The sequence below is a fragment of the Oryctolagus cuniculus genome, chromosome 9 (genome assembly GCF_051225735.1).
Source record: "Oryctolagus cuniculus isolate XC-2025 breed Fujian yellow rabbit chromosome 9, ASM5122573v1, whole genome shotgun sequence".
Taxonomy (NCBI): domain Eukaryota; kingdom Metazoa; phylum Chordata; class Mammalia; order Lagomorpha; family Leporidae; genus Oryctolagus; species Oryctolagus cuniculus.
In genome coordinates, this window is record NC_142875.1 from 1474169 (window position 1) to 1497208 (window position 23040).

The following is a 23040-nucleotide window of genomic DNA, read 5'->3' on the forward strand; positions in this document are numbered from 1 at the left end:
CCGATCCAGCTCTCTGCTATGGCCTGGGAAAGCAGTAGAAGATGGCCCAAGTCCTTGGGCCCCTGCACCCATGTGGGAGACTGGGAAGAAGCGCCTGGCTTTGGATCGGCCCAGCTCCAGCCATTACAACCATTTGGAGAGTGAACCAGCGGATGGAAGACCTGTCTCTCGGTCTCTCCTCTCTCTCTCTAACTCTGACTTTCAAATAAACAAATCTTAAAAAAAACAAAAACAAAAAAAAAAAAAAACTAGACAAAACTAGGTCACACATGAAGGACCAGGAATCAAACAGTCTGGATGACCTTGGGCCAGCACTGTGCCCTGTGCTGAGAGGGACCGGCGGGGTCCCCTGGGACCCAGAGGGAGACCGGAACCCTGCTCTGGTGACTGCCCCCCCCCCCGCTCCGCCCCAGGGGCTGCCCGGTGCTGGGAGCTCAGGGGAAAAGACTTCCCGTCAGAACCGTAGGAATGAAAGCATCCGGGTCTGCAGGTGATCCGACTGTCCGCTTGTCCGCGTCGGGAACCTGAACGTGAAATGGTTTGTGATAAACGTGACGGAAGATGAGTGAGCTCTGTATGCTGAAAACTACAAAACATCCCTAAGAGAGACGAAGGACATCGGAGAAGGTGGAGGTGCCACACGCTGATGGTTCGGAAGCCTCGGTGTTGTTAGATCGATCGGCACTCCCAGTATTATCTATGGATGCCATTAAACCCTAGGCAAAACTCCCGTGGCTGGTAGAAATTCACAACCGTCTTCCAAGACCTACATGGAAATGCGGCCGACGTGGAAGAACCCACACAGTGGTGGAGAACCAGGCTCAGTCAGAGGATCTGCACGGGGGTGCGACCATCAAGACTGCGCGCCGCCGGCTAAGAGACCCCGGATCCGTGTGGCGGAACACCTCCCACACACACACCTGGCCGATTCTGACAGCAGCAACTCGACAGGGAAAAGGTCGGCTCTCAGAGACGGACCCTGGAGCCGTGAGCTCCATGTGCCAAAAATACCAGCACTGGAATGGTAGACAGCCATGTGCCAAACACTGACGCTCACCTCGGGCCACACACAGAAGTAAATTCACCTGCACCACAGAGCTGAGTGTGCGAGCTGACGCTGCAGAACGTGAGGGCACCGGCTGCCATCTGTCCCCACCACAGTGGCCACGCATGACCACAGACAGATGTGCTGCCTGCCATGGTGGCCACACACGACCACACACAACCACACATGACCACGGACAGAAGTGCTCCCCACCATAGTGGCCACACGTGACCACGGACAGAAGTGCTGCCCGCCACAGTGGCCACACGTGACCACGAACAGATGTGCTGCCCGCCACAGTGGCCACACGTGACCCGGAGCACCTGCCACGTGGCTGAGGTGACCCAGGAGCTACAGTCTGGCTTCCCGCTAACTGGGTGGACGTTAGCCTGGTAGAGCCACGTGTAGCTCCTGGCCATGTGGCTGTGCACCGGGCTTTCAGATGACGCCACGAAACTCTCACGGACTTGGAGTTGGACAAGGATTCCGGCCACACAACACAACACCAGAAGCGTCAACCGCGAAGGAAAATGAAATCACTGAATCGGACCTCACCAAAATGCACCAGTTCTCTTCCTCCAAATGCGTCCTTGTGGAAGCGCGAGGGCCCGCCCCAGAACGAGAAGCCGTGTGCACAGCAGACCCCTGGCTTACGGCCAGAGCACACAAGTGCTCTTACGGCTCAGCAGTGGCAACAGGCGAGGCCACGGGGCGTGTGAAGAGACAGCAGTCACCGTGATCAGTCCTCCGAGAAAGGAGGAAGGCGGACGCCGCTACACACGCTGACGTCAGCAGGGACCCGTGTGAGTGTGGGGTAGCTGCCGACGGGAATCGAGACGCGGCAGCCGAAAAGTACTTTACGGTAACTTTCTTAGAATCTCAGACCTTGTCCGTGAGCAGGCGGATGAGCGATTTGTAGCCCACCCGTACGCTGGAACCCTGCTCGGCCCGCTGATGCGCGCTCCAACGCGGATGAGCTCAAAGCCGTTACGCCAAGGGGAAGGAGCTAGACAGTACGGGCCACACAACTCCAGCTCCGTAAAAGTCTAGCAAATGCATCTCGCCTGCAGGGACGAGAAGCAGGCTGGCGGTCACCTGTGTGTGGAGAGGATGAGGCGTTCCGAGGGCGACGGGTTTGCCCGGGGTCTTGGTGCTGATGGTTTCAGGCAGGTGTGTTTGTCAAACGTCCGCTTTCTGTGTAACAAGTGTCCCCAGGGAACGACAGAAAGCAAATCACATGGGCTGCAAAGGCCACACTTTAGCTAGAGGACAGAGCCCTCCCCCAGCTCAACTGCCAGGCCAGAGCCCCAGACGGCGGGAGCCCCTGGGGAGGAGCAGGGAGGTAGCCTGTGCCAAGGGAAGCCCCTGCGGCCAGACGGGTGCGCAGCCAGCCAGTCAGCCGGCGGCAAACACCCCGCAGGGGCGCAGAAAATTCCTGACGCAGTTACCTTGTGGAGGCAGCGTCTGAAAATGCCTGTCCACGCGTGGCGCCAGGTGACGCTAAGACTGAAAACCAAGGCAAGCGAGGGGCGGCATTTGGCACGGCGGTTAACCTGCCCCCCGGGAAGCCCATGTCCCACATGGGACAGAGCCCAGCTCTGCTTTCCGGTACAGCTTCCTGCCGGTGTGCAGAGGGTAAGATCCCTGGGTTCCTGTCACCCATGTGGGGGCCCCAGCCTGAGTCCCAGGCTCCCGGCCAGGGCCTGGCCTGCTCCAGCTGTCAGAAGCAGTTGAAGCGTGAACCACCGGAAGGGAGGTCCCTGCCCTTCAGCTGGGTGAATGGGAACGTGTGAAAAGGGTTGGGCAGAAGTCAGATGCAGGGGCGTAGATGTGGCAAGCACAGCCCACACCAGCACAGGAAGTGGCTGCTGGGTTTGGGCCTGGCTGCCCCGTCCTCGTGAGTGTGGCGACGCTGCTGGCCTCGCAGCACAGCTCACATGCGTATTTCTTTTTAAACATTTATTTATTTGAGAGGCAGAGTTACAGAGTGAGAGGTCTTCCATCTGCTGGTTCACTTCCCAAATGGCTGCAACAGCCAGAACTGGGCCAATTCAGAGCCAGGAGCCAGGAGCTTTTTCCAGGTCTCCCATGTGAGTGAGGGGCCCAAGGACATGGGCCATCTTTGGCTGCCTTCCCAGGTGCATTCGTAGGGAGCTGGATCAGAAGTGGAGCAGCCGGGACTAGAACCAGTGCCCATATGAAATGCCGGCATTGCAGGCGGTGGTCTAACCTGCTGCATTGTAGCACCAGCCCCTCATATGCATATTTCAACTTAAATATTAGAATCTGAGGATGACACTGTGGTACAGTAGCTTAGACTGCCACCTGCAGTGCCGGCATCCCATGTGGGCGCTGGTTCGAGTCCCGGCTCCTCCACTGCAGATCCAGCTCCCTGCTAATGCACCTGGGAAAGCAGTGGAGGAGGGCCCAAGTGCTTGGGCCCCTGCACCCATGTGGGAGAACTGGAAGAAGCTCCTGGCTTCAGCCTGGTCCAGCCCTGGCTGTTGTGGCCATCTGGGGAGAGAACCAGCAGATGGAAGATTCATTCTCTCTTTTTTTAATAAATCTTTTTTTATGTATATATTTATTTGAATTACAGACAGTGAGAGAGAGACAGAAAGATCTTTCTTCCATTAGTTCACCCCCAAAATGGCCACCACAGCTGGCGCTGCGCCAATCCGAAGGCAGGAGCCAGGTGCTTCTCCTGGTCTCCCAAGCAGGTGCAGGGCCCAAGCACTTGGGCCATCCTCCACTGCCCTCCCGGGCCACAGCAGAGAGCTGGACTGGAAGAGGAGCAACCAGGACTAGAACCAGGCGCCCATATGGGATGCCGGCGCCGCAGGCGGAGGATTAACCAAGTGAGCCATGGCACCGGCCCCAGATTCATTCTCTCTGTGTCCCTCTGTAACTCTGCCTTTTGAATAAATACAATTTTAAAAAAGAAGAGGAACAGAACACTAAAAAGCCCGTCGGCCCTGCCAGCCACAGACACTGTGGCTGCCCTGGGCAGCGGCGCTGTGTCATCTGCAGGTGGGGAATTCACGGATCGTGCTTGGGGGCCTCACCCGCCCCAGCCCCCTCTGCACGGCATCTTCTCCAGGGGTGGGCGCGCTTCACAGAGAGCAGGTTTACAGCAGAAATGGATTTGAATGAATGAGAAAGCGAGGCGTGCTCTGGTGGCCAGGAGTCAGCTCCCCTCTGGGGCTGGGGCACGAGTGCTGCCCGGAGCCACCTGCCCGAGGTGCTCTGACGCCGGCCCCACCCACCGCCGAGCTGCAGCTGCTCCGGGGCCGCTCTCTCCGCTCTCTCCGAGGGCGTGGGGCCCCGACACCAGTCTCCTGACTTTCCAGCGTGACCCTGCTCTAATCCCCGCCTACACTGCACCCACTCCTGGCTTCCAGGTTCCTTGTTCCAAACAACACCCTCCCTGGGCCACGCGGCTCTTGGCCCAAGTCCTGTTCTCCACTCGTTCCTACAGCGTGGCCATCGCGACCTGCGCCGAGCAAAGCCTGCAACCACATCTCCACCCGTACTGCCCGGGGCTTCTGCCGAGCCCGGGGCACCGGCAGCTGGCCACGCACTGCTCAGAATCCCGCGTGTCTCTGCTCACTCCTTTGCTTTCACAGGAAGCATCTCCTACGCGCCTATGCTTGGTGAGCAAGACAAAAACAATTCTTTGGAAAACTAAAATGACCGTGGAAAGTTCGGGTCTCGGGGCAGGAAGAGTGACTCAGTGCCGCCCCTCCACCTGCCGAGCTGCCCTGGACGCGCGGGAGCCCGTCGCCGCTGTCCCCGGCGGCTCTCGCCACCTGCGCACGGTGTGCAGAGGGGGGCCTCCCGCACTCAGAGAGGCAGGCTGGAGCTGGGTTGTTCACGCGGAAGGGACGCGGCAGACCGCGGTGCCAGGGCGGCTGGGGAGCAGAGCAGCCAGGCTGGACGAGCGGCGGCCCCCGTGTGGGGCGAGAGCTCACGCCTCCCGTTCTGCCATCTCGGATTCCCTGAGCTGCACAGATTTAAATGTGGTTATGCTAATCTGAGGTAGATATTAATGTAAAAACTTTCTTGCTCATTTTTAAGAAATAAATAAATCATTTATTTCAGCCGATTTCCAATTGAAACTCCTACTAGAAATGCATTCTCAGTTTTAAAATACTGACTATGAAATTTGGATAACAAACTAAATTATCCATTTACTACGGAAAATTATATAAAATTCTTAAAACTAATTAAACCAACACTTTATGATTCCAAATTATTCACCTGCTATTTGCAGAAAAATAAAATTGTATTTAAAGGCAAAACTTAAATTAAGTGATGCAAATGCATAAAGACATAATGTAAGTGAAATTAGAACACTTTAAATCAACGTATAAGCAGAAAATTCAATGCCCATTTGAATAGCATGAAAAAGTCGCTTCTCCGTTCGTCCTGTGAAAGCCAGGGTCGCAGCTCGCGGTCGGCGTGCAGCCTGCAGCTGCCCCAGCCCCCGTCTCCCACAGCCCTGGCCTTTGACATGGCCACGGCCGGAACCCCGGCTGCCCGGGGCCATGATGTACCGGCTCGGCCCCTGACAGGTGCGCAGTGTGGCTGCTTCCCTGGGGACTCAGCAGGTCCTGAGCTGTCTCTGAGCCCACTGGGGGGCCTGGGGGAACCCCAGGAGCAGGGGACAGAGCTGCCCGTTCCGCACAGGGTGGACACCAGTCACCCTGAGAACCATAGTGAGCTGCCCTCTCGTCTGTCGCGGCACACCACCGCCCAGTGCCAGGCACGGAGGGACACGCCCCAGGCACCTGGAGGGGTTCTGGCTGGGGTTACTCACGGTGTCACTGTCACCTGGCTGCCAGGCGCCCTGCTTGGCTTCTCCAACTCTGGGACGGCCCGCTCTGCCCCTCCCCCTCCGGGTTTCAGTCCAAGCCAGTGATGGCTCCTGGTCATGGAAGGAGGGTTCTGTCTTTATCAATGTGGTGACACGGCAGGACCCGGCACAGCACCCATGTGTGCAGGTGACACGGCAGGACCCGGCACAGCACCCATGTGTGCAGGTGACACGGCAGGACCCGGCACAGCACCCACGTAAGTGGGTAACACAGCAGGACCCGGCACAGCACCCATGTGTGCAGGTGACACGGCAGGACTTGGACAGCACCCACTTGCACAGGTGACACGGCAGGACCCGGACAGCACCCACATGCGCAGGTGACATGGCAGGACTTGGCACAGCACCCACATAAGTGGGTAACACAGCAGGACCCGGCACAGCACCCACATGCGTGGGTGACACAGCAGGACCCGGCACGGCACCCGCTGTGTGCTGCAGGGTGCAGCAGGTCCCAGGGGATTCATCGGTGAGACCGGAGCTTGCTGGCTCAAGGCAGCGTGTGCACAACACAACCAGTGCCAAGCTTCCCCACGGCCCGCCCACCCTCCAGCCTAGAGCTGGCTCTTGCAGCTCTAGGTCCCACGGGCACGCGGCAGGGGCTGGGTTCGGGCGTTAAAATGCCACCTGGGGTGCCCACTTTGCCTCATGGAGGTCTGGGTGTGAGTCCCGGCTACTCTGCTTCCAACCCAGCCTCCTGTGAGGGTGCACGCTGTGGGCGGCAGGCGAGGGCTGGGCCCTGCCATCCGAAAGGAGACCTGAGTTCCAGGCCCCAGCCTTCTGCCTGGCCCAGTTCTGACTGTTGGAGCCTGTGGGGAGCGAGCCAGGAGGTGAGACTCCCTCCTTCCCTTTCCCTGCCCAGGGTCCTGCAGTTGCCTCAGCAAGGTCTCCAGGAGCGCAGGGCCTTCTGGGGGATGTCACCATCCCGTCCCCGAGGCCGGCCGCCGCCCTGCACCTGTCCTGGGGTCACAGCCTGTGCCTCCCCCCCCCCCCCCGGCAGCCTGAGCTCCACTAGGTGAATTGCTTACCATGCCCCACGGTGTGCCCAGACCCGTGCTCGGTGACCGGGGCCCGCGCACCTCTGCCTCCAGCCTGGGAGAGCCCCCTCGCTCCCCATCCGCCCTCCCTCCCCAGCTGCCATCAATGGCCAGGGGCTGGGGGTGAGGCAGGGAGGGGCTTATTTAGCTGTGAAGTTTGTTTTTATCTACAATGAAAAGGTACCTTACAACGTTATTACAAATGTTCTATTTTCCTCAAATTTGATATCCTAACTATTTCCAATTGAGGAGAAGTTTACACTGTTCTAACTGATAAGCTGGTAACATATATGTAGATTGATTTAGGATTCTGTTTTGTTTATATCACATCTTACTCTGTTTCATGATTTAATTAAACTGTGACTTCAAATGCAATTTTACTTTCCTGCAAAAGCACTTAATACCGGTGATGCACTCAATTTGGAATAACGGCGTTGGCTGGCCTTTAAAACTTTGCCTTCCCCTAGCAGTGTCTAATTCGGTTTGTTATCTGAATGTCATAGTCAGGCTATTTAAATTGAGAATGCATTTCTGACAGTGTTCTCAGTTTGAAAGATTCATTTATTTCTTAAATGAGAATTCTACACTTAAAAAAATTTTAAAGTTTCTCTGAGACTCCATTTGAAAGGTGCTGTCTGTCAGTCTGCTCGGTCTGCTCACCCAGACCCCTGGGCAGGGTCTGCGTGAGAAAGCTCGGGATCCCAGCCTCCAGCAGCCACGTCCACGGTGCATTGGTCAGCACGGGGCCACGGGGGAGGGGGTGACGCGCAGGGTCACCGTGCAGTGCAGGCATCCGGTCTGGTCATGCCAGTGCCCGGCGTCCCAGCCAGTGGCTTTGGTGTTTCGGGTGCCTCCCCCACCCCGCGGCGACTGACTGGGGCCCCTGTCGGGTCCGAGGGTGGTGCAGACACTGGGAAGACAAAGCAGCGGCTCTGCTGAGCCCTGCCGGCCCCCACTCTCCCCACACAGCCCCCTCCAGGACAGGCAAATGGGACCACCCCCTTGGCAAACTCGCAGCCAGCCAACAGTCAGTCCTGTCTAGTCCCAGCCTCTGACAATCCGGCTCAAAAATGTCTTTCTTCTCCTGCTGATTTAATTTTTAAAAATCATCTAAATTGAACAATTACGTGAGAGCACTTTATAAATAACAAATTGGTACTCAAATTTCAATGCTCTAGACACAGCCTTAGTAGCTGCTTACCATCAAAGAAAGAAAAGTTCAGATTTGCCCGGCGTCAGCCTGGATCCTCTCCCGTGTCTCAGGGAGCTCTGGATCCCCTGGGGAGCCTGGCTCGGTGAGTGTGAATTTGCGACAAGCCCCTCCTTGGTCCTCTGGGCCCTGAGACCGGACCATGGCCAAGTCTGACCCAGGGAGGAAGGCTGGCTGGTTGGATTCATATGGAGATTCTCACCAGCCCACTGAGAAATGCCGACAGCCCAGGTCCCCCAGAGAGGCCCAGAGAGGGGCGCTGAGACAGGCACCCCAAGGCCGAGGCCCGGAAGCCGCGCCTCTGCCGCTGCGCCTCGAACCCTAGCCATCACCCCCGCCTGTGTGGCCACCGCACAGGTGAGTCCGCTCGGGCTTGTCTCCCAAGGACCGCCCTTGACAGGTGCTGCTGACCCACACAATAGCTGCACACAACCTCCTGGGGGTGGAGGTGAGGACGAACGCGCAGGAGAAAGCCCGGGAAGAGCGTGGTCTGTGTCGTCACCAGCACCGTGGGCTCCTGCCTGGACCACCGCGGGCACCCACAGCACACAGCTCCCGGCAGCCAGCCCTGGTTCTGTGCCTGAGCTGGGCCCGCCGGTGCCGGGCAGGCCACACAGGGTGGGCCGGGCAGGCGGCGGCTTCCGTGGGAATGGACCTGAACCCCCTGCTCCGCCGGCACTCTGCCCGCTCCTGTGTGAGCGCTCCCCGCCCTGGAATCCGCGCCTTGGAGCTCCGGGCCGCTAAATCCTCTCCTGGCCTGGAACACGCCCACCTGGGTACAAGTTCATGGGAAACGAAGCTAAAGGACGAGTTACTCTTGGTGCCAAAGAAGGTTTGAAATCCACCCACACGAGGCATCTTCACAAAGCTCACCCAAAAAGTGCACCGCGGAGAAAAAACTACGCATGCGCTTCGGACAGTTGTTTGCACCGAAATAAACTTCTCTTCGTTCCAGTTTCCCAGGGACCTAGCCGAGTGCCCTGGGCCTCCGAACGTGCTCTGGTGCACGGGCCGCACCGGCCGGTGCCGCCTGCCAGACCCGCCGCTCCCGCGTGCCCCAAAGCCTGCAAACCCTGGTGTCCTCTGATGCGGGCGGGGTTTCTCGTCCCCCCTTGGGAACCGGCCTGAGCTCCCGCAACAGCTGGCTTTGCCGCCAACTCGGCCGCCGCTTCCCGGCTGGGCCTGGCGCGCGCGGGCCACGCAGCGGCTCCGCGCACGCCCCGGGGTCGTTGCGGATGGCGAGGGCCACCACAGGCCCGCAGGGGCGTTCAGAGCCCCAGGCGGACGTCCCCAGGCCGCTGCCCGCTGGGTTTTGCACTCAGAACCGCTTCTCCCACCCCGTGGCGCCCCGAAGGCTGCCCAAGGCGGGCGGCGCCCATCTGAGGGGACCCCAGGGTGCTCGCGGGTCCCTCGGGGACTCTGTGGGACCGCCCGCCTCTACGCGTGTCCTGCGGTAGCGTCCCCAGTCTTTGCAGATAGGAACCAGACCTTGGCGGGCCCGTCGTCGGCGTCCTAGCCCGACCGCGGCTGGCCCAGGGCCTGGGCTCCCTGCCCCGCTCTGCGTGAAAGCGGTCTGCGGGGCGGGGCGGAGGCCCGGGTGCCTCCCTGCCTAGGAGCCAGCGGGTTTCCGCCGGGGCCGCGGCTCCTCCCCGGTCAGGGGCGCCTTCCTCCGGTCATTCCCCCACGCCCGAGCCCCCGCATGGCGTCTGCGGCGAGGCGAGCTCTCCTGGGGCCAGCCTGGGACTTCGCGGCTTCCTCCGCGCACTGCACTGCACTGCGTGGGCAAAACCCCGCGCCCCGCCGGACGACGCTCGAGGCCCGGACGCCGGCCTTTCCCGCAGGCGTCCTCCTCCCGCCCCCGGGCGGGCCCCGCGCCCCCCGCCCCGCCCCCGCTCCCACTTGTTGCGGGCCGGTCGGGGCCAGCTCGTTCCGCTCGCCGGTTGTGAAAGGGTTTGACTCGCGGCTGACCTCGGGTCAGGGCTTCTCCCCGCTAATCCTGCGCTCCTTAAACACGAGCCTTCGCCCGCGCCCTCGCACCCGCCATCCTAATCCTCCGCCCCCGCGGCTCGCACCCCGCCACGGACCGCCGACCCCGCGCCCCCTCCCGCCCGCGACTCGCGCTCACTCCCGGGGCTGCAGCAGGGCCCGCAGCGGCGCGGAGCGCAGGCCTCGGAGGGGGAGAGCGCTGGGCGGGCGCAGACAAAGAGGAGGCCGGGCGGTGCGGAGCGAGGGAAGCGGCTGGGAGGCGGCTTGGCGCCGGGGGCTGGGTCGAGGGAGAGCTGGGGAGAGGCCGCCGTGGCGCCGATCGGAGGGGCAGAGAGCGGGAGAGGCGCGCGGGTGAGACGCGGGGAGCCCCGGCAGGGCGCGGGCGGAGCGGGGAGCGCGCACTAGGAGGGCCGGGCCGCGGGCTTGCAGGGTCCCAGGGGCGGGCGGAGCAGGGTCCCGGCGGGCGCGCAGCCGGGAATGGGGACGGTGGGGAGAAGGGAGGGAGGGCGGGACAGGGAGCTCCGTGCCCCCCGTGGGGCCTCGCCCTGGGGCTGGGAGAGGCGGCCCGAGGCCTCTCGCTGAGCGAGCAAAGAGCGCCGGGGCGGGGAGAGGTCCCTGCGCCGCGACCCCCGGCCGGGCCTCCGCGCTCTGAGCCTGCCCCCGCCCCCGCCCCGCCGGCTGGCCGGGCCTCTCTCGCTACAGCCAAATGGCCGCGCTGGAGAACGCTGCGCGGAGACCCTGCGCGCTTTTCTCTTCGGTTCCCGCAGTGCTACCGAGGATTAAACCCTGCGGCTGCGGCTTGTGGCTGCGGAAGCCGGGAAAAGGGAGCGGAGCCTGGCCGCGCCGGGTCTCCTCTCCCGGGGCGCACGTCCCGGGACAGATCTCTCGAATTCACTAGTTTTCCCGAGACGGAAATGTGTGCGGTGCCCAGGCTTTGCGGGGGAAATGAAACTCCAGCACAGGCGCGCGCCTCCTCCCCAAAACGCACGACAGGGACACAGCGGGCCGCCCGGCTCGCTCCCGACACGAGCACCCGCGCGTTTTCCTAAAAAATATCCTTCAGGGCGTCCAGCCCCGGGGAGGGTCTCGGGCCCCATAAAGGGGCCAGTGAGATGAGAAAACAAGGCCGAACCAAAAACATAGCTCCCCAGGCAAGCTAGTCATCTCCCAGCCCACCGTGCCGCTGCCCGCTTCGGAGCCAGGCCCACGCGCGCCGCCGTGGGGTCGACCGGGAAACCACGCACGAAGTTTTGCGAACTTTGTCCCAGGCACCCAAAGGGTCCTGTCCGAGTTCTCTGCGCGAGTTTCAGGCAGAACTGGAGCCAGCGACAGAAGCCGGTACGGTGCGCGGTGAGCAGCCGGCGCCCGCGGCTGCGTTTTGGCTGGGCGCGGGGCGTGAGCGGTGCCTGGGAGCGCACCCCGCAGCGTGTTCCGCAGGCCTTTGAACCGCAGGGAGGCTGGTTCCCGAGCTGAAGCCCAGCTAACCACGACGCCCCCGCCGTTTTTGAACTGAGTCGTTGTTTTCCCAGTGGTTCTAACCTACAGAGCCAAAAAGAAACAGGCGGTTGGGAGCTGCAGGCACCAACGGTGCCGACGGCTGGAGGCCCACGTCCATCCTCCAGGGAACAAGGGACAGCCCTCCTGGTGCTGGGGCGGCCGGGGCTGGAGCGGGTCCTCCGACGACAGCCCAGACTTCAGTGCCAGGGTTCCTGCCGAGAGGGGAGCGCGTGTGGCCGCAGCAGTGCCACGCCTGCATTGGAACCCGGGGTTCCTGGTCGCCAGGGTCTGCGGGCGGCCTGGGACGCACCGCAGCCTTTCTCAACACCCTCCGGAGGGGCCCCGCGACCCGCTCCCACCAAACGCTCACCAAGACTCAAATCCATGAAAAGAAAAAACAAAACAAGCAAAAATAAAACTGAAAAAGAAAAAAGGGAGGGGTTTTATTATCTCTTAACAGCGGACACCTTTCTTGTTTTCTGCCATCACTTTAACGAATGAATAGTTTAAGCAAAATTATGAAAATGACTCCAAAAAATTACACATGTCAATTGTCAGATTAGCATTATTCTCCAAGCTATTCCCAGACGCGGGCTGCACGCGGGGCTGATAGCTGGGGCCGCTTGTGCGGGACTCTACCGCATGCCCACGCTTCCGTCTGGATCAAAGGGATTTTTTTTCCAAAAATATAATTCCATCTTAACGTTGTGATTAATTTCAAAACGTGTTTGCTACCGTATAACTTTTAAATGCAATATTTAATGCTGATTACTTGAAGACAAAGTTTTTTACAGGAAACTTTAAATTCCAGTAAAAAAAAAAACCTGAAATGTACCAGCAAAGACCTAGAAAAATATAATTAAACAATTGAAAGCGGCCAACCACCTCGACACCGAGCCGAGAGTAAGGGGCCCCGCGGGGGACAGCGGGGGTTGATTTGTGCGCGGGGGAAACACCGCGAAATTGCCGGACCTCTCTTGGGGAGGACGTGGGGGAAGCCGGGCTCTGCCGCGGCCCCTACCCTGGAACCAAACCCACAAGCAGTCTACTGAGAACCTTAACCACGCGGCCTCGGCCTGGTCCCAAGGCCGTGGGGCTCGCCCCTTCTTCCCTCAACCTCGGGACCACGCGGCTGCGGGGACGCGCTCCGGGCGCAGAACCCGCAGCCGGGAGCCGCCAATGCCGCAGGTGGAGGGCCGGGGCGGGAAGGAGCTTAATGACCACCTTGTCTCCGTGTGGACTCTGAACCTCCACGCGATGACCCACGGATTTGCGCCTTCCTCCCTCCCGGCGCGGGCCGACGGCTTGCCTCCCCCGTCCACAGCCAGCCGCTCTCGGCGCTCGCCAAACACGCACATAAGGTCAGCGCGTTTTCGATTCATGGGGTGAAACGGGCTTTCTCTCAAATTTATTGAATCAAAACTCGATGCACTTTTAGGGGGCGGGTTCCATTTCGGTTTTGGAAGAAAGGCTTTTTTTTTTTTTAGGAAACTATGTACATAATCTGATTTCTCCTCCCCACACAGCAACGCCTAACATAAAATAAAATAAAATTTAAAGAAACTCACAACGCATGGACAAGAAATGGTACAAAACCAAAAACTGGCTATGCGCAGATACAGAAAGTGGTACAAAACCCAGAGTGGCGCCGCCGTCCGAGGAGGGGGTGGGTGGGCAAAATCTGTGTATAAATTAACAAACCGGCCCGAGAGCGCTGGGGCGACGACAGGACCGCGTCAGGCCCGGCTCGGCCTGGCTCCGCGGCCCCGGAGGGGACGGCAGGCTGCGGCGTCGGCATGAGGCGGGGACACGAAGGGCGCCATCGGTTTTGTCTTTGTCCCCTGGAGCGAAGAGAGCGCACTCTGTCTCCTCCTCCTCCGCAGAGAACGATAAATACTGTACAAAAAGTCTCAAGAAAACCCCCAAGTTCCATCCGAACGCAGGCCCCGCGCGGCGCCCCGGGAGCCGCGGGGCAGGCGCGCGCTGTGCCAGGAGCGCGGAGGCGGCGGGACGTGGCCAGGCCGCCCCGCGGGCGCTAGATGTGCGTCAGGGGCACCGTGCCGTTGACGCCCGCGCCCGCGCCCTGGTAGTGCTGCGGCAGCGAGTGCAGCCGGCTCTGCGCCGCGGCCGCCGGGTCGCCGCCCTCGCCGGCCGGCAAGTACATGCTGATCATCTCTCGCAGGTCCCCAGGGCACGGCGCCCGCGAGTGCGCCGGGGCCGGCGGGCTGCCGCTCGGCTCTGACTTGACGAGCGAGCCGAGCGCTCCCAGGGCGCCCGACGACGCGGCCGCCGCCGCCGCCGCCGCCGCCGCCACGGCCGAGGTCTGGTGCGCGCCGCCCGCGGCGCCGTAGGGGAGGCCGCCGTAGCCCGAGGGCGACGCGCTCACGTAGCCCTGCGAGTTGGAGATGGGGCTGTACTGCAGCGCGCCCATGTCGTAGCGGTGCATGGGCTGCGGGTTGTGCGGGTGCGCGTGCGGGTGGTGCGGGTGCGGGTGCGCGGGGTGCGCGTGCGGGTGCGCGCCGCCCGCGCCCGGGTGCTGCCCGTAGGCCAGCTGCGCTTCTTGCATCATGGCCGCGGCCGCGGCGGCCGCCGCCACCGAGCCCGGGTAAGCGCCGTTGGCCCAGCCGTTGACGTGCGCGTAGCCGCCGCCCGCCGCGCCGCCCGGGCTCTCCAGGCGCTGGCCCACGGCCGCCGCGCCCACGCCCACGCCCATGGCCACGGCCGCGCCGCCGCCGCCCGCGCCGGCCGCCAGCAGCCCGCCGGCCAGCGAGTACTTGTCTTTCTTGAGCAGGGTCTTGGTCTTGCGGCGCGGCCGGTACTTGTAATCCGGGTGCTCTTTCATGTGCAGCGCGCGCAGACGCTTGGCCTCGTCGATGAAGGGCCGCTTCTCGGCCTCGGACATGACCTTCCACTCGGCGCCCAGCCGCTTGCTGATCTCCGAGTTGTGCATCTTGGGGTTCTCCTGGGCCATCTTGCGCCGCTGTCCGCGGGACCACACCATGAAGGCGTTCATGGGCCGCTTGACCCGGTCCTGGCTGGCCTTGGCGCCCCCGCCGCCGCCGCCGCCGCCCCCGCCGCCGCCACCGCCCGCCCCGGCCGGGCCCGACAGGTTCGTGGGCGCCGGGGCGCCGCCGGGCGAGTGCAGGTCGGTCTCCATCATCATGCTGTACATCGGGGCGGCTCTTGGTTCACCGGCACCGAGCGCAGAAGGCCTGGAGCATGGACAGCCCGGGCGGGGGACGGTCGGAGCGGGGCTCAAACGGGCGGCGGGGGGTGCCTGGCAGAGAGAAGAATGAGGGGGGAGGGGAGGCGACAGCGGAGAAGAGGCAGGAACACGCACTCAGCGCCGGTCCGGCCCGCAGGTGCACAGTTTCGCCAGCGCACGAGCCGCTCGCCCAGGAGGCAGACGGCCAAGGGTCTCCGTAGTCGCCGCCGCGGCGTGGTCGCCCTCGGCCGAGCGGTGCAAACAGGTGCAGTCGTGGCCAAGTTGCGGCGCCACTTTGTGGGCCGGGAGCAGGGTGCGGGGCCCGGCCCGTGGCTTCGTTGCCTCCTCCTCCTCGCTCGCCGGCCGCCGCCGTGCGCCCGCTGCCTCCTTGCTCTGGCGCTCGGTCCTCGGCGGCCTTCAACTCCGGGGCCGCAACTTGTAGCAGGGCGGCGCGCCGCGTGCGCTGGGCGTGCGCGGGTCCCAGGTGCCGCGGGGGGGAGCGGAGGGGGGCCGCGCAGGGGGGCCGGGGGCAGCAGCGCGGGCGCGCCGAGGGCACCAGAGAGCCGGGGCCGACGAGCCCGGGACGGGCTGCCCGCTGCCTGCCCGGGGCGGTGCGCTCGGAGCGGAGGCGCACGCGGGGCCGGCGGCGTGCGGGGCCCAGCAGCCATACGCCGGGCCCGGGCTGCCGTTAAATGAGCGCGCCGCGGCCAATGGGAGCCGGCGGCGGCGGTGATTTGCATGGCGCGCTGGCGAGTGACGTGGGGAGGGAGTAGATGCACCGGGCGCGGGCGGCGGAGCGGGGCGGAGGGAAGGAAGGAGGGGGAAGGAGGCCCGGGAGGGGGTCGCGGCCGCTCGGCTTCCTGCGTGCGCGCGCCGCGGCGAACCCGGAGCTCGCCCTCCTCGCCGCTCCCCGCCCGCGCGCTCCGAATGATTAACGACTGGCTTGAAAAGCGAAGACGAAGAAAGAATCGGGGGTGGCGGTGGGGGTGGGGTGAGGACTACAGCCCCGGGCCGGGCTTAAATGCGCGCCACGGGGACCCAGCAGCTCCTCCTCCTCCTCCTCCTCCTCCTCCGACCCCCGCCCGCCAGCTCTGCTCTGGCAGGGGAAGGCGAGTTAGGGACGGAGCCGGCACCTTGGCCTCGGCTCGGCCCGGGTGCCGAGGAGGGGACCGAGCGGGGCGGGTCAAGGGGGGGCTTGAAGCGCGGGTTGTGCGGAGGCCCTGCGGCGCGTCCCCAACCCCCACCCCGCCCCTGTCTTCCCAGCTGTGGGTGCTCAGCCCAGGCCCCACCACCCAGGGCCCGGGGCGCGCAGGTAGGGGGCCTGGCTCCGCACTCGCCTTGGCCGCAGTCCTGACCTTGCTTCAGGGGGTGGTCGGTGTAGCAGCCTCGGGGAGCCTGGGACTCCCGGGAGACTGCAGGAGGCTGCAAGCCAGCGCCTCTGGAACGCAGCTACTCCGACAGTGGCCAAAGTTTTCGGAGGTCGCCAGAGAAGGGTGTAGCCCACGCTTTTCCGGAGCGGGTCTTCCCCGCGCCGTTTGCCCCCGGGGCCCATCAGAACCGAACCGAACTGAACCGTGGGGCCTGGCCTCGGGCGACAGAGGCCGTGCCATGCGCCGCGCAAACTCGAGGCCCCCGGCTCGGACCTTGGCGTGTTTGCGACCCGGGACGCCTACGGGCGCAGGCTTCGGTCTCCATCAGAACAAACCCGAGCGGCCCACAGACCTCCCTCTAAGACCACCGCGCGCCCAGCGCTTTGGTCCCCGGCAGCGGAGAGCTTGCTGAGCGAGGGCTGCAGGCCTGACCTGGAGCTACAGAGAGTCTCACGTGACGATGAGGATGGCGGTGATGAGCCGGGCAGCCAACTTGGGGCTCCTCGCTTTTACTCTGGCTTTTAACAAAATCCCGAGCGGCGAATCCCCTGGCCTTACTGCCGGCCGCAGGCGCAGGACCACCGCTGTCCGCGCGCGGGACCGGGATGGCTGCTTCGTCCCAGCGAAGGGACTTCTGCGGATGGAACTGCTTCCATTTCAGGGCGTTCAGCGCGGAGCAGTAAACTCATCACAAAATATGTAATTATGTTGGGAAAGAAACATAGTTTCATATTTATTTTTCACTAAATATCTAGGTTGTAAACTCGATTTTCAGCTACCTTCTTATTTCGCCAATCGAGTTTGTTAAGTCTTTGTTTCCTGCACTACCTGCAAATATCAGTTGCATTGTGAATGAACAAAAAAGGTGCAGGAGTATTGTTTAAGAATGCTATAGACCCATTTTTCTTCTGATAATTTAGGAGGCGATGGGTGTGCGGTGGGATCCAGTGTGTTAGCGAAAGTCAGCAAGACTGATATAAAGAAAATGGTTTACAAATTATAAAGTATATTATCCACTTAGCAATTGAAAGATTTCTTTCCTCTGCTTTTCAATTTAGATTTTAAACTAAATAGGCCGAGACCCCCTGAAAATGCTTTGTATGAACCAGGCCTGGCACATTATTTTCCATATCAATGGAGCAATTTATTGTATAAACACCCTGCACTCCGGAGCGCTTTGCAGGAATGCTTTATGCTGTTCGGGAGTTGGAGGGCTGACTTTGAAATGGTCTTGTTTCTTTCTGCCATAGTCCTGAAAATTGTTTCCAAATACGCGGTTACCGGTGCTTCCCAGATCATCTGAACAGGAGGGCAGCGCGCGGCTTCCTGCCTGATCATCTGGTTATTAAGGAGCCCAGCTTAGAGACGCACGCTGGGGGTGCCCGCCCGCGGAAGGAGCCGGCCAGAGCCTCGGGTGTAACCTGTTGCCAGGCGATGGTTGATTGGCAGCCACAGCCCCTGCCAGGGAGGCAGCGGGCAGAGCGCCGTGCCAGGCCTCTGGGTGCCTTCTAGGCTGGCCCGGGGGCTGCGGCGTGCACACCAACTCCTGCCACCGACCGCGAACGGAGCCTGGATTTCTTGTGGGCTCTCTTTAAAGGAGAAGGCAAAGACATCTCCTCCCTCCGCACCCCGGTGGGCAGGGGCCCCCTTGGAGCCCAGCACCTTTCTTCCCAGAGGCCAGACTTGGACTTGGAGACTGCCTGAGCCGTTTCCAAGTGGTGTCAGACCCAGTCCGCCCCCCCCACCCCCGCCCGGCAGGGGTGGGTTTCGGTGCTGATGGAGAGCTTCCCTGTGCCTCTGCTCTTAGAGACGCGGATAAAGATGCCTTCGTTCTCTGATTTAAGCTGCGATCAGGAGCCTGAAAGAACTCAGACCCAAGCCATCATCCAGGAAGCTGTACACATGTACACGCACACGCACATGTATGTGCTGTGTTTAAGCAACAGAACCAGAACCAACAGCACTGACTCAGATTGCTGCTAGGGGTGGGTAACAAATTCAAGCTTCCTCCCCGTCCGCGGTTGCGCCCCCAAACCTGGGAAGCAGAGGGGATCCCGGTGTGTGGAGTCCCTTGCCCCTAACAACCTTGACACGAAAGCTTTGGGGCACCTACGACTGCCTCCTGCTGCCGGCAATGGTGGACAGAGTTGCGGTCCAAGGACACAGCCTTGGGGACAGTCTCCCAGAGGGATGTGCCCCTCGCCCCACTCCCACGGCTCCTGGGCCTCCTTGGAGGGCTAAGGCCACCTGTGGGGGACTTCCTAGGGGGCGCAGGCCGGTCCCCCAAAGAACTGTGGCCGCAGTTCCAGGATGACAGATCTCTAGGGGCCCTCTGCTTCCCAGACAGGACTTTCATGAGCGAATAGAGGGGGCCTGTGGGGGAGGAGGACCGGGCAGAGCTTGAGCGCAAAGGCGTAAACGCACAGCTGAGCCAACGGGAGAAGAGGGCGCGCGGAGCGGGGACCGCGGCGACCGTGCCGGGGAGCAGCCGGGCTGCGGTGCTGCGGTCAGAGCCGCGGCGCGGGTCGCGATCGCCGTCTGCTGGCGGCCGCCGCCCTCGCGGCCCCTCGCGGCCCCTCGCGGAGACACCTGCCCCCAGTCCTGCCTCGTGCGGCCACACATCCCGCTCGAGGGCTCGGCCCGGGGGTTGCGGCCAGGGGGCTCCTCGGGGGCGGCTCGTCTCTCTTGCGAGAGCGCTCCCGTCTCAGCGCCCTGGCCCTGAACCAGCTGGGTCCTGCGTTTCCCAAATGCACTCCCATGAGCCCAAGTGGCACAGGCGTTAGTTGGAGGGTGCGAGGAGCTGTTTCCATCTGGGGGCGTCGGGGTGGGCGGGTGGGAGGATGGCGCGCGGTTGTGGCCCCCGGAGCGTGCTCCGCGTCGTAGGGGATGCTCCCGTGGACCCCTGGCTGCGCGCAGCCTGCAGGCCTCTCCTGGCGCGGAGACCAAGGCCGGCTCTGGGGCTGCTGTGGTGGCGCCTGCGGCACGAGGGCGGGTCAAGTCCTTCCTTGTCCCCCGAAAGCAGCCAAGGCTTCGTGGGCAGCGCCGCGCGTGCACACCGGAGGCTCCCACAGCGTGCTGTGCGTGTGTATGTGTGCGCGCGTGTCGTGTGCCTCCCAGCCCCGCGGGCAAAAGCGCTTGGAGAACCTCGGAGCTTCGAGTAGGGGCTCGCCCTGTGAGCGGTACTCACACATATAATTCAAATTTCACAGCTGACCTGTTCTGAAAACCTCAATCAGCTGCTAATTGAAGGGAAAACAAAATATTGCTTCGCCACAGCAGCGCTAACGATTTAATCATTATATCAGACATTATAGCTTTTAATTAGGCTAATGCTGATACTGTATGGAAAGAGATAATTCAACACAGTTCTTGATGAATTCTGTAATTGGGTTAACGGCGGAGCAGTCTATCCAGGCTGCGTCTGCAGCCCCCAGGTTTATGAATGAAAGAGAAGACAAGGGGAGGAGAACGCCGGGACGCGAGGGGTGCCTCGCCCTCCGCCCCACTGCGCCGTGGGCGCTCTGGGGCGCCGCGGCGGGAGACGGAGCGAGCAGGGCTGGGCGGTCGCCGGGCCCCGTCGCCGCGCGCCGGCTCTTCCTGCCGCCCTCCCTGCGCGGGAAACTTCCCGGGAAGGGTCTCAGGCAGCCCCACCTGCCCTGCACGCCCCGCCCCTGCGCCCTTTCTGCGCGATGGGCCCACCCAGCCCCAATAAGTGCGTGCGGTCCGCGGCGCCGTCGGGCGCGATTGAAGGCACGCGTTCCGCCCGGGCCCCCACCTTTCCCAGGTACCTACGGGCCCCGCAGGCTGCCCGCACTCTCGGGAGTCCCGGCCTCGTGCTCAGCGGCCTGGATGGGCGGCAGGCCGAGAACCCGAGACCGCACGGCCGGCCCCTTCCTCTCCAAAGCCGCTAACGGGCCTGCAAAGGAACCGGGGAGGGAACGGGCGAAGGGGTCGCGGTGGTGGAGGGTGTCCTCGCGTTCCCAGCGGGAGGCGGGTTCGAGTCACCCAGGAAGCCCGCTCTGCCCGGCGCATCCGGACCCCCGCCCCCTGCCCGCCGCGTGCATCTGCAGGCCCCGCGGAAGTTTTGCCTGGCAGAGCCGGTGCACCCGCCGCGCTTTGGCGGTTTGGGGTTCTGCAGCTCCCGCGATGGGAACTCGAATGGTTCCAGAACGCGGTTTCTGTGTACTTTTCATGTTTCTGCACATGTCCTCCCCTCAGGGTTTTTTTTTTTTTTCTTGCTCTTTTGTTGAACTACGTCAGCACCGTATCCTCCCCGAAGATAAATACACTGTATTGTGATCCAGCCTCCTCTTGTTTTGTCAGTAATTAAGGCAACATTAAGTGGGTCAGTGCTACAGTTGCATTTGCGCAAACCCCGGTAATTAACAGTTTGAATACACCTTTTTACATTGTACAAAAGTTATGATTTCCTAATGCAGGCTGGTTTTTGCTTGCGAAGACGTCGGAAGAAGCAGGAGCCTCGTGGGAGCAGGAGGTATTTTGTTTCTTCCTAAAATATGGCAAAGAATCCGGCCCAAGATCAAACTCGTCTGAATATCGGGGGTTTTGCAGCTGTTCGAATTCAAATGGGCAGAACATAAACATTCCTGGAACTCCTAGAACGCAGGGCATCGGGCAAGCTGCTTTGGCGCAGCAAACCCCCAGCCCCTGGCCGGTAAACACCGTGCCCCAGGCCTGCTCCGGAGAGGCAGGAGAAAGGCGCTGGGACGGCGTCTTCCTCCAGCCGGTAGACGAAGCCAGTGCAGTTCGAGGCTGGGGTCCCGGCACGGCAGAGACAGCTGCAGGTGCAAGGACCCCGGCCCTTCCCACCCACCCTCTCTCTCTCATTAGCCAGCCCCACACAGAAAAGGCGTCACTCACAAGGAGACAAGTCGCGGGGATTTCTATATGAAAAGAAATAAAGTGGAATCAGACGCTTTTTCTCCCGGGCCACCCCTGTTATGGCAGATTAAGGGCTGGCACAGGCTTCCATATCAACATGACACGCGGTTCACGCGAGAGAAAGGCTCGCCACTCCAGCCGCTGCTTTCATCCCGCGGCTCGGGCAAATTACATCTCCCCCTTTAATACACTTTTCAATGAGATTAAAACATCACGTTGACACCGTTCCGGGCCCTCGCAGCTCCCCCAGTTGCTTACTCCAGAAGCAGCAAGCTGGGAAAGCGGACCCGGGAGAGAGTGCCAGGCTCTGGCATGGGTGTCGGGGACCAGAGGGGATGCAGGGTCCCTTGGCTGGCTGGCTGCCGGACATGTGGGCACCCGTCAGTGGGAATCAGGCTGACCTCGGTCAGGGTGGAGGCCTGGGGACCGCCAGGGTCCCGGCTGCTGCAGAGGAGCGGCGGCGGCGGATTTGGGTAGAGTACTGTGTCCATGAGATAGAGGGAGCTTCAGTGGACCAGAGAGAGAAAGGGCCCTGCCCAGGGGGGGTGGGTGGTAGGGTCCCTAAACAGGCAGGGGTGGGGGCTCAGTCTTTGCTGATCCCTTAAAATTGGTTTCAGCTGGGAACATGCAGGGCATTGACCTCCTGCCTCCTACCAGGGCAGCCCCAAATGCAGGGTTCCCTGGCCTCCTGCTCACAGGGAGAGGCCGGCACAGCAGGCACGCCTGCCTGCCCGCCTGCCCCCCGGGGTTCTCTCTCTACAGGGCTCCTTTCCTCCCAGTGTGCCTGACTCCCGCGCCAGCCTTCATCCATCCCGACCCCACCCCTGAAGTGACAATGAGGACACGAGCAGGGGCCGCTTGGAATCCGGGTGCATCCTCCTGCACCCGCGTGGCGTCCCCTGGCTGCCTCCCTACTCAGGCAGAGCAACCCGGCCAGCCTCGCCCCAGCCGGGAGAGGCGCCGAGTGGAGGAAACCCGGTGGAGCCAAAGAAGGCAAGTGAGGGCGCCCACAGCAGGCCAGAGAGCCGGGCAAGGGCCTGTCCCCGGGGGTGGGGGTGGGGGTGGGGGACCAAGGGGAACTCCTCTCTCCAATCCGGCGCGAGCGAGAAACCAGGCTCCCGGCCTCTGGACTGGGGCGCCGTGGGCGCCGTCCCCCCAAGCCCTGCCTTTCACAAAGGCACTTCCAAGAGCAGCCTCCGCGTCCTGCACGAAATCAGGCTTTTAATGGGTTAATTGCCTGGCGGCCGCTATCACACTCAAACACCTGTTTCCTGCCAAGGAGGCGGCTGGTCCAGACCAGCCCTGGCCAGCGACGCCAGGCCTGCCCCGCCCTGCACCGGCTACCGCCGAAAATCCGTTTCACCTCCGAAACTTCGTGACCCTTGCTCTCCACTGGCGGCTCCAAGCACGGGAAAGAGGGGGCAGAGGCTGGCGGGGGCGACCCCGGCTGCGCGCACCCAGCACCGCGGCACTCCTGGCGGCGCCGAGGGAAGCCCGCAGGGTGCGATTTCGCTGGAGGAGGGCGGATGAGCCCGCAAGGCTGGGGTTACCCCACTGGGGCGGCCGCTCAGCAGAAGGAGCTCAGGTCACCCCCCCCCCGGGGCGCCCTCCCCTTCCCAGCGGGACCTAGGCGTCCGCTCGGCTTCCAGGCTCCGGGCCCGGACCGGGTCCGCAGGCGTTAGCGGCTGTCAGGGGCTGGCGCCTCATTGATTTTTTTTTTTCTGGTGGGAGAATTAACACAGCCGAGTCCGTTGGTCAGTCAAAGTTAAATTGATTCTTCGCCCCAAACATCTCTCATTAAATGGCACACGCTGCAACGTGTTAATTTTTAAAACCTAATTCCAACCGGAGGATTTAGTTCTTGGCGCGCACAGCGGCGCACAGCAGATTGGAGCAGCCACGGGAAGGGGCC

General features: G+C 62.2%; 1 protein-coding gene and 1 long non-coding RNA gene across 2 annotated transcripts; one reads left to right on the forward strand and one right to left on the reverse strand.

Annotated features, from left to right (window-relative positions):
- Positions 1 to 10669: 10669 nt before the first annotated feature.
- On the reverse strand, positions 10670 to 16040 carry SOX1 (SRY-box transcription factor 1). The gene has a single exon (XM_070048557.2). It carries the CDS (start codon positions 14821 to 14823, stop codon positions 13687 to 13689), a length of 1137 nt encoding a protein of 378 aa, XP_069904658.1. The 5' UTR covers positions 14824 to 16040; the 3' UTR covers positions 10670 to 13686.
- Positions 16041 to 17462: 1422 nt separating this feature from the next.
- On the forward strand, positions 17463 to 22116 carry LOC149124489 (uncharacterized). The gene is made up of 3 exons (XR_016212666.1): positions 17463 to 20010; positions 20666 to 20721; positions 21891 to 22116. It is a non-coding gene; the product is annotated as an uncharacterized LOC149124489 (long non-coding RNA).
- The last annotated feature ends 924 nt before the right edge of the window (positions 22117 to 23040 follow it).